The following is a 12,794-nucleotide window of genomic DNA, read 5'->3' on the forward strand; positions in this document are numbered from 1 at the left end:
AATGGAAATGGATATGGAAATGAAATTGGAGAGGGAGCATACATAGCATCTTCCCTTCATGTGTATTGTTTGAATGCATGGGAGCGATTCATCGCAACATTTTTCAAGCACTTCAAAACTTCCTCTTCTTCTTTGCGGGTCCTTTTGCTTTTGCTGCGAGTTCTCGTTTGAGCTTCTCGCGCTTCTCGTCTGCTCGTTGCTGCTTCTCTTCCTCTGTTAACTCACGCTCTGGGGGCTGCTCCACCTCAGGCTCGGTTTTGGTGCTTTTCTTGACATCGCGAGCATTCGCTGAGGCTTCTGGCATATCTTGGTGCGGCTCTTGCTTTGAAGGTATTCGTGCGCCTTTCGATTCGCCACCAAATTTGCCCAATGAGGATTTTGGTTTCGCCGGAGCAGTCGAAGTCTTCGCCTCTGGTGAAGACACTGAGGGCGGAGCTTTCTTTCCACCAAACTTGCCGAGAGAACCTTTCGGTCTAGCAGATAATTGCTCTGTCTGTTCTTCGCGGTCCATAGCTCGAGCTTCGTTCTTGGCCTTTATGCCTCCGAATTTGCCTAGACCCCCTCTTCGTGATTTGTCCTCTGGCTTTAGTTCTGAATCGGAATCATGTGTCTCCTTTCTGAGTTGAGGCTTTGCAACCGGTGATGGCGATGTAGAGACTTCGGTCTCCTCGTCGAGGTCGTCCGGTGGAGATTGCTGCCTCTTCGTTCCGGTATCTCCAGATTGAGCTGGGCTTCTAGATGTCCCCGCAAGCCCGGTGGTACTCTGATCATTAAGGTCAATGGTATGACCAGGTGACTCAGTAGTGCTTAGTGCCTGCCGCTGCGAGGTGGTTGGAGGAATATCAAGACAGTCCTCGTCTTCGTCTTCAGTTTCTGAATCTTCACCAACATGGGCAGGTTGAGAAGTCTGAAATGCGATTTCGCGAGCAAATGTGTCTTGCTTCTCCCTACCGTGCCTCGATTGCTGCGGCGGCGTATCCTGTCGCTGAAAGTCCTCATCCTGGATGTCTGACTTGGAAGCTTGTACGCCCACGGAATGGGGCCTGACGGACACTTGGGACTGTCGTTGAGACCCTCTGCTCCTGCTGTTTAGATTTTGCACCCAGTCTTCTGCGGACTTCTCGTCTTGCATCGGTGAAGGAAGGTCTCCCAGCACGGCATTCACCACGTCAGGAACCACTCCATTCTCTTCATGTGATTGCTTGTTAGAGGCTCTCCAGGCGACTTCATCAAAGTCAGCGAGACCCTTGACATGGCCTGCCAAGTGTGACCGCTGCGACTGGTGCTTTCTTCTCGATGTTTTGATGTTAGACACTCCCGGGAAGACTGCTGTTAGATCACTTGATGTGTTTTCCTATGGGCATAAATCAGGATGTGCTCTATGCTAAATATGTTGAATACCTACCAAGTGGTCTGTAATCTTTTGGATAACATGGTCTTTTGACGAGATCACATCAACCAACTGTTGAATTTGATGTTGCAAGCGGTTGGCCTGAGAAAGAAGTGGCCCAACAATTTCGGTAGCGACAGCAGTCTCGCATAGCTGTTGAAGTCGTACGGTCCACCGCAGATCCGAAAGACCTCCCGATAAAGGTGTGGATAGGTCGAGAAACAGCGTTCCAGGATCGCCGGCGCGTAYAGTCGATGTAGTCTTTACATCTCCATTCAAAGAACTCTTGATGCACTTGACGAAAGTGTCGTAGTTGCCATCATCTTCCCCGGGGTTGAAGCTACAGCCACTTTCCAAGGCGCGTGTGACAACATCTTGTTTCGAAAGCGTCTCTCCCCATATTCGGCTGAGATCTGTGAGCTGAATGTCGTATCCCGTACGGTCAAACCTTGACTTGATAAGGAGCTGAAGTGTATCGCTGCCAAAGGTTGTCGATGTCCACGAACCACCGTGCGCCATGTTTACAACGTTGACCGATGTTGATGTTGATGTTCCTGGAAAACATCACTTCTGAGACTACATTCACATGCAAGGCACCAGCATCGTCTCCACTTTTGCTGACTACACACATTTAGGGCTTCGGCAGGCTCGGAACCTGCAAGTGCCTTCTCGACATCCGTGCCGTGCTATTGCGCCTCGATTCACTGCACCGTCAACATACCTCATCTTTCCAAACCAAATCACAACCCTGCTGGACTGGAGGGTCGCCTGGACGTCGAAACTCACTCGACTGCTTCGAGAGCAATTTGCTAAAATGAGCAAACGATCCGCGGACGCGCAGGAAGATGCATGGGTAGCCTCCGAGGATCGATTTGTACTACAACAAGCGAAAAAAAAAGCCGCAATCCGCGTCAAGGGTGGGAGAGCTCAGCCGGTGGACTGGCTTGCAGTCACGTTGGTAGTCATTGATCCTGAACATAACGCCCTCGATGACGATGTCTCTGCGACGGAGCTGGAACTGATCGACCCGGAGGGCGTGTTCGAGGGTTTAGACGATGCGCAATCGAGGGACCTGGAGAAGGGGATCGAGACATACCTGGCCCTGGAAACCAGCAGAAGCAATCAAGAGTACTGGAACATGATGAAGACCATTTGCAAGGATCGTCGCCAAACTTCGCATGGCGCACAGCCAGCGGCGCGCGGTGTTGGCTCGGTAGCATCAGATCTGGACAAACTTCTGGGTCCCAAGAGCCTGGAAGAGTTAGAGAAGTTGGAGAAGCAAATCAAAGCCAAGTTGTCATCCAACGAGCCTATCGATACCGACTATTGGGAGCATCTGCTCAAAAGTCTGCTCTCCTACAAGGCCAAAGCGAGGCTGCGGAAGGTATCCCAATCGATACTGAGTGCTCGTCTTGGTGGCCTGCGCAAACAGCAGGCGGAAGAAGCAGAATCACTCAAGTCTCGGCTCCAGGCGCGGATCAAATCACAGTCAGGGGTTGACCTGGCTGAGCAAAAGAGTATTGGGCATCCTGAAGATCGACATCCGCTCGATCCGGAGCCATTGCTCCGGCTGCGGCAAGAAGACAAATCACTGGAGTCCATGAGCGAGAAGGAGTTTGCATCAAGGCTGCTGGAGGACAGGCGCAAGGTGTTGAAGCTGGGATACGTGCCTAGTCGTAAGCGAACTGGTGACTCCTCTGGAGGCGAGCCTACAGCGAAGCGTCCCCGCACTGAACGGGATGCTGGTTCTTCCAGCGCTCACTTTGATCGTGAGGTTGCCCGCGGCCTGGGCGAGAACGAGGAGCTGTTCACACAGGAAGAAGACGTCATCACAAAGAACAAGTCGCTGTGGGAGCACCAGTACCGTCCCCGCAAGCCAAAGTATTTTGCGAGAGTACTGCTTGGCTACGAATGGAACAAATACAATCAGACGCACTACGACCACGACAATCCGCCGCCGAAAGTCGTTCAGGGCTACAAATTCAACGTCTTTTACCCTGACTTGGTCGATAAACAGAAAGCGCCAACATATCGCATCGAGCGTGAAAACGGCAGAAAGCGTGGACAGACCCTCGCGCCTGCCGGAGAAGATGACACCTGCCTCATACGTTTCATCGCAGGCGCACCGTACGAGGATCTCGCATTTCGTGTCGTTGACAAGGAATGGGATTACAGTGCGAAGCGAGAACGTGGATTCAAGAGCAGCTTCGACAAGGTACGTGCAAAGTCCACTTCCAGTGTTGCGCACCAGTCTTGCGCGCTCAAAGCAAGGCAAGAGCGTTCATGTTACCAGAGCACAACACTGGCAGGTGCCACMGTCGCAGATCTTGACATTAACGTCTCACAACAGGGAATTCTCCAGCTCCACTTTCAATTCAAAAAGGTAAGCCAGCCAGCTGAATCTCTGTGCAAAAGTGATCTTCCTAACAGCGACTCCAGATCTACTACCGGAAGTGAACTCGACGCATCTACCGCCTCTGTCGATGGATGGGATTTTCGAACCGATCTTCGAATGGTCACCCTGAGTCCGATCAGAGTCAGACGGGGTGTCGTGCGGCCCATGCCAGACATCCAATCACACTGGAACATTCGTTGCGCAGCCTTTATTGTAGGCAGAACGACCTATCAAATTGAAGGAACATCAACACAGCTTGTACCAGTACGCCAAGGCTTTGCCCCGTGCCTGAAATCTCACGTTGGTCGCTTTCACAAAGTGACGCGCAGTGCAATGCACTGCAGCTGTCAAAACATGCCGTGGTGCGGCTTTGTGCTTCCCTTGACCGCACTTGAGTTGAGATTCAACCATGATTCAACAATGGCAGCCAATCTGAAACACTTACTGCGTGCGACAGATCTGTCGCAAGGGTTACGCGAACGGGTAGCCACATTTGTCCGCCGGGAGCCAGCGTGGTGCGGCGCGAGGAAGCAGTCTCCTCGCTCACCGCGCTGTATTTCTACCGTGGACCGAGCACAGAGAGGAGCCGTCCAGCAGCCCGTCCTAAGATGAGCGTGACCCCGGTGTCCACTCGCGGCCATTGATCTCCTCAGACATCCACATTTGCGTACAAGCAAACGTCAAACAAAAGCGCTGTTCCTGCCAAGAGATCTGGCAAGCAAATGACAAAAGACGGCAGCAAAGCATTCCCGGTGGGCAATGCCCGTCTTCCGCGCGAACCTCATTCTAGAAAGCCCTGCTTGCCTAGGCAGGTTGACTGGGCCCTGCACGACGAAGCAATAGCCTAGGTTACCGCACACTCCCGATCCAGGTAGTGTGATTTGCGGGAGGTGTCCGTTCATTTTGGTCCAACCGCGTACTGTCTCCGTCCTCCCCAGGCCTCTCGTCGTGCAACATTGGCTAATGACCTATCATCGGTAGGTTGTGCGTGCTGCGGTTGTCCTGCCGTGCTGTCAGGCTTTTTCTCGGTATGAGGCATGGGTAGGGATGCTGGCGAGACCTGCGTAGTCYGACAAAGACACGATTGCCCCGCTGTCAGGAACACATCGTGTCTGCTACTGTTTGCGTGCGTTCGATGGCGTATACGCTCGTAGGACTATGACGCCCGGCTCACAATGGGAGCTGGCCGGCAGCAACGTGCGAGGCGGCCGAAAATAACGCCATGCGAGCCGGCATGCGTTGGCGGGAGCATCACCAACGCAAAGGGTGTATCCGCAACAATGCCTCTTTGAGCATGCAGACCAGGGCTCTTCTCAAATAAGTTGACCATCGTAGGCTTGACCAATCTCACCATCTTCTTGTCTTTGCCGCCCTACTTCCAACCCGATCTGGTCATTCCTTAAATTTGCAGCACGTGCAGCGTTACTGTTCAAGCGTCACATATCCTTTGCTCAGTGCCACACCGCCCTGCCTGTTTACCCGCATATCCCCACTGATAACCGCCGCCTTCCTCTCTGCACCGGCCCGGAGTTCTCTTTCATCGTCCATTCGCAGCTTCACGCCACTCTTTGAACAACGCGGTTCGGATCTTCTGCTTTGCCATGGCCGTGTATGCTCCCAGCTGGCCGCTTGTATGCCAGGACTCCATGACCTCCTCATCAAATGACCTGAGCAACATTGAATGTGCCAACGAACAGCGTCAGCACTCCAACTCCAATGACCATGAATGGGCCAAATTTCTGGCCGAGCTGAACAATCACGACCAAGATGCCTCTTCTAGCACTGGCATCGACCTTGGGAATCTTGATCTTAATGATAGCCCGCCAACTCATTTCGGAGGCATGGAGAACATGCAAAACATGATGCACACGGACCCTCTTGTCTCCACCGCAACCAGCTCCGCAGCTTCAGTTCTCGATTCCACTTCAAACACCGCAACACACCAATACATGAACTGGCCAAGCATGGAATACGCTGGATTCGACACAGCCTCCACGTCTTGGATGCCTGCTCAGCAGCAGCAGCAGCAGCAGCACCATCATCATCAACCCCAGCAACACCATCAACAACAGCAATCACAACCACAGCAGCAGTTCGATCAGAACAGCCACCTCATGCAGGGTCGCGACGGTCTCGGCATTCAGCTTCAGATGGCACCCACGTCTCACCCGAATTACCATCCAGAACCTTTGATCTACGATCAGCCCTTCCTGAGCCAAGAGTCTTCCTTGGACTACGATGAAGACTACAGACAGGACTTGATCTGGGACCGTCAAGAGCAGAGTCTTCCTCCTCAGGATGACATATTCGCTGATGAAGATGAGGCCGAGCCAGAAGATTCTGCCGATCCGTGCTATGCGCAGCTCTTGCACAGATGTCTTAAGGAGGCGCCCGGCCACACTATGTCGCTTCGCGACCTCTACGAGTGGGTTCGACAGCACAGCCAAAAGGCCAAAGACCACCAGAACCGCGGCTGGCAGAACAGCGTCCGTCACAACCTGTCCATGAACGCCGTAAGTTTACTATAACCCGGCCCGTGTGCTCTTTGCTAACTTGACCAGGCTTTTCAGCGCGTTCCACCCAGCCCCACCTCGCCGAAAAAGGGCAGCCTCTGGCGCCTGACCGATGAGGCGCTCAGAATGGGTGTCATCTCGACGACACGCTATCGCAAGGACCCAAAACGCAAGTCAGACCGTCGTTCCACTACGCCAGCTCTTAACCGTCAAGCTTCAGGTGCCCGAGGCGGACGAGCTACAAGGGATGCCACTCGCTTGCGCCAGCAACACCGCAACGGCGGCTCGACTGCCCTTAACCGCTTCCGCCGCTCAGAGCGTAGCCACATCTCGCGCTTCAGTCCATACTCCAGCAGCCCCTCGCCGGGAATGCCTCCAAGTAGCCCACTAGCTTCATCTCCATACTTCCTAGAGCTCGACGGGGATGATCCATCCGCCTACTCTCTGCCCCTGTCTAACTGTCAGACTCCAGCACCACAGGTCCCCATGCCAATGTACAGCGAGCAGAAGCCAACTCTTCAGAATTTGGACTACCTGCCTGTTGAGCCTATGGATTACGCACAAGGTGGCATTCACAACGGCCTAGAATTCGAAATGATGCAACAGCAATACAACCACCACTTCCCCTGCACTCCGACTCCTTCCCAAGCGAGCTACATGACGGAATCAAGCTACATGACTGATGACGCTGTCCCTCCTCTGATGATGTCCGCCAACAGCCACAACAATAGCCGCGAGAACACGACGTTTCAATAGAGACGGGGGGATGAAAATGATACGATGATGAAGCCATGCGTCGCTGCCTGAAGCCCGTCTCTTCAATTACTGATGAGGCGGCGCCGAAAGTGTCGCGATGATGGTTGATGGATAACGAGAAAATACGAAAATGGAAACATGCGTGCGCTTGGACTTGGGGTTTCGTAGACGGACGCAGGGGGCCTTCGCTGTGCACATGCCTTTGCTGGTATGGAGCGGGGTGCTTGCTACTACTGTATCTGCTTACTGGCTTGATGAGAGCTTAGCATGGACGTAGATGACTTGGTTTGCTCATTGGAGGTTCGAGCTCTCGCAGTAAACGCACGTACTTGAAAATACATTGCAGTTGACGATTTCATGTGCAATGAGCTTACTACTCCCTGTCTCGGGTAATGAATCGTTTTTTGACTGGATCTGTTTCATTCCTCTTACTTATTGAGTTCAATCCGAGCTCCCGACACTGCACGGCTTTCCCTCACTTTGAGCTCATCTTTCTTGACAAATCCCTTCTCACGGCTCTCTTCTGCTGCAACCAGCATAGCGATCTTCTTATCTCGTAACGGACCTGTCACGCAATCACAAATGCACCCAACAGTGCAACAACCTCCACCACGCACCTTCACGAACCACTCCTCCATACACTCAGCATGCCCACCATGACCGCACACCAAACATGCTGACCGAAGATTCGAATGTTTGCCATAAGGACTGTTCGGCTCCAAGCAGAACGGACAAGCTTCCTGTGTCTTCCGGCAGGATTCGCAATGGAGGCTCTCAAGGTTAGCCATCATTGGCTTGCCGCAATGACCGCATTTGAGATGGACGGTGTTCTCTTTGACAAAGTCCTCGTATACGGCAGGATACGCAGGATATGCTAGCCGACGAAGCTCGGCGGCTTCGTTGAACAATTTGTGGCTCAGAAGCTGCTCGTGGTATGTTGAGAGAACGCTTTCAGCATGCAGTGGCTGGAGTCCTGCTTTGATTGGCTGGTCGTAGCATTGCTTGATCAAAGACGGGATGTCTTCTGCGTCCCATCCGAGGACTTGCAGAAAGTAATCAACGTATCCTGAGATTGTTTGGTTGATCTCTCCAATGGGTAGGGGGTGCGTGCGCGGTAAGATGGGACCGAGAAGGAGGATTAAAGACGTGGCAGCTTGAGGGAACGGAAGATTGATGGTGTAGTGTTTGACGAGTTGCTGCAGCATCTCGATCAGCGTCCACACAGCTTTTCCCTCCTCAATATCGATGTCAATTCCATCGTCTGCACCACTTCCGGTAGGTACCTGGCGGAAGGGATTGCTTTCTGCAGCGCGATGTTGACCAGTGTGGACTGATTCCTGGTGCGGAACTCGATTTAACACATTGTGGTCTTCAGCAGCGTCACGCAAAATCCCTGGCGGCTGATCGACATGTCTGGGAGAAGACACAATGTCCAAGGCAACAGCGCGATGGTGCTTAAATTCCGTTTCCTCCACATCTGGCATATCACAATCTGCGGTGATGGGCTCATCTTCCCAGTCGTCGTCGTCGTCATCAGGATATTCTTTAGAGTCCAACTTGCTTATATGGCCCGAGTTTTCCATTGTGGTTATGCCACTATTGCCGAGTGTACCAGAGCCTTCGAAGAACATTGACTGGCCATCATTGACAGATACAGGATATGACAATGCTGGGAGTAGCTGTCTGCGGCTTGGGCGCTCAGCCACCATCCGATCGTTCCCTGAGCGGGAACTCGCGAGGGAGGCGGGAAATGAGGGTCCGCGGGAGCCACCTGAGTCCTCTAAGAACTGGAAACTCTCTGCGCTGTCATGCTTTTCGAGCTTGGCAGGCGGTATGCGAACACCTTGAATGTCGGCATCGTCCAGTTTAAGGGGCTTGATGGGTGGTACATTCCAGCGATTCACCATTGCCTGACGCTCGGCAGCGTCAGTGGTTGATTGATTATTGACCAAATCTGTCAGATTACTGATCGTGAGCTTGCGATCTTTTTGATAATTTTGCTCGCCAGGCTTGGAAGATACTGAGCCATACGCGGATGCAAGAGACGGTGGCAAAGCAAGTTTATCATCTTTGTCAAATTCCAGCAGCTGCACGTCGTGGTGCGAATTCGCGGCTTTGCCAGTAACGGATGGTCGGACGAGCGGTGTCGGAACGTTGGAAGTACTTTCGGGCATTGCCAGCTGCTGAGCAATGGTTGAGACGGGACGGAGGCTTCTTGCCGATTGTATCGGGGAACGCAGATGATGTGCTGCTAGTGAAATGGCCAGTTTTTCCATGTCCGCCGACAAGTATCTCAGGTGAGAACTTCCATGTGATCGGACCTTCTCTCTTGCCTTTTTCCGCTTCAGCACCGCTCGGTCTCGCAGATGGTTGTCCAACATGAGACCTGCGATTTTGAATGACTGCGATAGTGGCCAGAAGCCGACCGAGAGCGCAAGGTCAGCATTGGCTTTGAAAGCCTCACGGATGTGTTCCCGGTATTCGTCATCACTGGATGTTGCCATGATTGAAAGCTTGAGCCGCTCTGCCATATGAGCAATGTAGTTGTGGTTATTGTGACCCGGCAACAGTCCTCGACATGCCTTCTGTTCCGGTCTAAACGATTTGCGGTTCCCTAGGATGTTGTCAAGTCTGATCACTGAATTATTCTGGGTCAGTGCAGACGTAACACTGGCGGCGTGAGCCCTGCTGTTGCTGCTCGCACGATTGTGGCGTTTCATTGGCAGTACGTCGAGAAAAGAACGGTCCAGACTGTCATCCACCCAGCTTCTGCTCAGCCCATAATCGGCATCTGGAATGGCGCTGGCACTGTGATCTGTAGTCGGCGTCAGAGAGGGAATCCGGTGAGATTTCGGCATACGGCGCCGCTGTCGAGCCTGAGCAACAAATGATAGCTCGCCCAGAGGTGAGATCCCAAATGCTTGCAGATTGCATCTGTCGATGACTTTCGGTATGTGCTGCGTATCAGTCTGTAGCAAAGTTCCTTCTCGGCCGACGGTCCACAGCAAATCTTGTGAATGCCAGAGCATATCTGTCGGTGCTGATGGATACGGTTGCATCTCTCGGAAGGGGAGTAGCGGCCGGCGGAAGTCCCATATATGCATCACCGGATGCTCACGGTCATACGCAGTCGCAATTTGCGTGCATTGCTGCGCGCCGTTGTCTTGCGGCATTGAAGATCGACATGATGGGCGCCAGCGGGCCAACATCACTGGGTGCGGAGTCCTAATCTCCCAGGACGCCTTCCTAGGACGGCTCGCGGACACATCAAAGACTCGGACTATCTTGTCAGCACCCGCACTGAGTATGTGCTTGCCGTCCGGGTGCCAGTCAATCGTGTTGCAGGTCAGACTATGGGCCGGAATCCGGATTTTGGCGGTCTTCAGGTTTCGAATATCCCAACGCTGGATCTCGCCGTTGTCAGTACCAAACGCAAAGTCGCAGCCTTCTGTAGGAGACCATTTGACATCTCTAACGCCACCGCTCTGGCCGGAAAATGTCCGTTTACTTCCTATCGCGTTGGCCTGACTTCGAACATCTCGTACGTCCCAAAGCCGCACCGTTCCATCTTGACTTCCGGAGAGTAGCAGATTTCCTCTATGAGGATTGAATGTTACATTATGTACCTGACGGAAATGCTCATGCAGCTGTGCGGCTTGCAATCCTGCATGGCCGAGATCGTACAGAATGATCTTCCCACTGGAAGTTGCGGCTGCGATGTAGTCGCCGCTGTCTCCTTTTGCCCAAGCAACGTCAGCAATGTCAATGGAGAATATATGGCGAGGCGCTCCAGCCGCTGTAGTGGGGGTGCTTCGAATTGCCGTCCTCAGGTTGAAGTCTTCAACCCAGTTTGAGTCTTCGATTCTGACCGTTTTGAAGAGCTCCTTCCCAGCAATCACAGCATGAGTCCCACGCTCATTGATACTTATGGTTCGACATTCCAGTCCGGTTCGATGGCTGGCGGTGGCATTTTGTGTTGCTCCAAGTGTAGCGGACCTCGCTCCAATGCCGCCATGAGCAAAACGTCCTTCATCGCGCTCATCTGTAGGACTAGACGGTCTAGATGGATAGCCAAGAAATCTCGATGCTGCGTTTCGAGCCCTTTGTAGCGGCTTCTGTACGGGAAGTGGCGGAGCTCGTGGGATCAAAGCAGGAGATGATGCTTGCCCCGTGGATGCACGCTTGTTGTGCTTCGGGTCTTGTGGACTCATGGTGGCGATCTGCCGAGATGCCAGCTCCACTTCATCGTACACGTCGATCCAGCTCCATCCATGTTACGCCACGGTACGTTGATGCCAGCCTGATGTTCGTTGAAGTGTCGTCGCGTGCTGTTTGACTTTCTTGGCAAGGTGCTCCGTGCGGGTCGCGACTTCACCGCGACGTCTTCCCTCCTCCAATACATCCTACACGTCACGAGCATGTCTCCATGTAATCCTAGACCTCACGACAGATTTGACACGGACATGTGGATCTTGCCAAATCCACACTGTTATCCCCGATGTCGTCCGTGGGGAACGGCGTCGAACCGCCGCAGACGCCCTGCTTCAGATGTCTAGCCACTCTTGCCGAACGGGGGCAGCGGCTCTCGAGACACCAGTCCGTTCRCGGACCTCGCAAATCGACTTCGAATGGCTTCTAGGTTGGAACGCAGCGTATATGGCAAAGTGTGGCTGTCCGTGCGGCTGTCTCTCTCTCTCTAGCCGCTGACTCCGGGGAGCTAGCCGCCGGCCATCATAGGCCCTGGATACGCGTTGTTGGAGCATTATGAAACTCCCTCTCTGCTTTGACAAAATATCAACCACGAAGACAGAAATAGTGTCTCTGCCCAAAGACTTTCCGAGTACTTCGCGAATGTATAAGTAAGTACAGAAGCTCGGGACTCTAGTTCTCCAAATCATTACGAGTCTCCTGTGTCTACTTATCCTTTTCTTTCTCCTTGCAAATTTTATCCTCTTTTAATCTGCATACTCGGCAAACTAGATACGATCACCGCTGGCAGGGATCCTCTTCGCGTCCACTGCTCTTTTCTCGCATACTTGAGTGCTCAACACTTTGCACCATCAACTTGACAAGCCCAAATCGAAAATGCCGATCCCTGAATATGGCGCCGCTCCCCTGGCCAAGACCTTCGTTCTAGTTCGAGGCCTATCCCTGGTGTCTATGGTGACGATAATTGGCTTAACGGCGAATTTTGTCTCTCAGATAGTATCATCGAACGTGGAGCCGCCACAAGAGATCGTTGGAACACTTTCCGTTGTACGTTGATTGTCCCGGGAGTCAAGATTTTTTACACTAACTGCCCAAAGACCTGTCTGGCTGCCCTCTACTGCCTCATCRGCATACCTCTATTCTACGCCCAGGCGAACCTGGGCCTACTCATCATGGCCGGAGTGGACGGACTACTTCTCCTCGCCTTCGTCGTTGTCTCCGTTGTAATCGGCAGACCACTGTCCTTTCTCAACTGCATGATTATCGACAACAAGGACGCAGCAACGAATGCAAAGTCCGCTGTTGCTTTTACACAGGCGCTTGCGTCCAACATCAATCACTCGGGAAGCACGCTGAATTTGCAGAACTGGGCTGGCAGCACCCGAGTCAATTGCTACGAAACGAAGTCGATTTGGGGTCTCTGCATTGTATTGTCAATCTTATTCAGCTGCTCTGCCTTTCTGCTGCCCACTTTGTGGTTCAAAGCGCGGAAGGCAGCTGGATCTGGTGGAAAGTCGGCGGTGTAATGGTT

At 52.9% G+C, this 12,794-nt stretch overlaps 5 protein-coding genes; 3 read left to right on the forward strand and 2 right to left on the reverse strand.

Annotated features, from left to right (window-relative positions):
• Positions 1 to 112: 112 nt before the first annotated feature.
• On the reverse strand, positions 113 to 1,909 carry RCC_08094 (uncharacterized protein; the record flags this gene model as incomplete). XM_023773346.1 has 2 exons in its annotated part: positions 113 to 1,354; positions 1,406 to 1,909. 2 exons carry the CDS (start codon positions 1,907 to 1,909, stop codon positions 113 to 115), a joined length of 1,746 nt encoding a protein of 581 aa, XP_023629114.1.
• Positions 1,910 to 2,204: 295 nt separating this feature from the next.
• Positions 2,205 to 3,847, forward strand: RCC_08095 (related to cactin; the record flags this gene model as incomplete). XM_023773347.1 has 3 exons in its annotated part: positions 2,205 to 3,605; positions 3,741 to 3,773; positions 3,830 to 3,847. The coding sequence occupies 3 exons, from the start codon at positions 2,205 to 2,207 to the stop codon at positions 3,845 to 3,847; spliced, it is 1,452 nt and encodes a 483-aa protein (XP_023629115.1).
• Positions 3,848 to 5,386: 1,539 nt separating this feature from the next.
• On the forward strand, positions 5,387 to 7,054 carry RCC_08096 (uncharacterized protein; the record flags this gene model as incomplete). XM_023773348.1 has 2 exons in its annotated part: positions 5,387 to 6,298; positions 6,347 to 7,054. The coding sequence occupies 2 exons, from the start codon at positions 5,387 to 5,389 to the stop codon at positions 7,052 to 7,054; spliced, it is 1,620 nt and encodes a 539-aa protein (XP_023629116.1).
• A 428-nt stretch (positions 7,055 to 7,482) lies between these two features.
• RCC_08097 (uncharacterized protein) lies at positions 7,483 to 11,265 on the reverse strand (the record flags this gene model as incomplete). Its single annotated transcript, XM_023773349.1, has 1 exon — positions 7,483 to 11,265. One exon carries the CDS (start codon positions 11,263 to 11,265, stop codon positions 7,483 to 7,485), a length of 3,783 nt encoding a protein of 1,260 aa, XP_023629117.1.
• Positions 11,266 to 12,139: 874 nt separating this feature from the next.
• Positions 12,140 to 12,789, forward strand: RCC_08098 (uncharacterized protein; the record flags this gene model as incomplete). XM_023773350.1 has 2 exons in its annotated part: positions 12,140 to 12,310; positions 12,361 to 12,789. 2 exons carry the CDS (start codon positions 12,140 to 12,142, stop codon positions 12,787 to 12,789), a joined length of 600 nt encoding a protein of 199 aa, XP_023629118.1.
• Between the last annotated feature and the right edge of the window lie 5 nt (positions 12,790 to 12,794).

This window comes from Ramularia collo-cygni (assembly GCF_900074925.1).
Source record: "Ramularia collo-cygni strain URUG2 genome assembly, contig: RCC_scaffold13, whole genome shotgun sequence".
In the NCBI taxonomy this organism is placed as follows: Eukaryota; Fungi; Ascomycota; class Dothideomycetes; order Mycosphaerellales; family Mycosphaerellaceae; genus Ramularia; species Ramularia collo-cygni.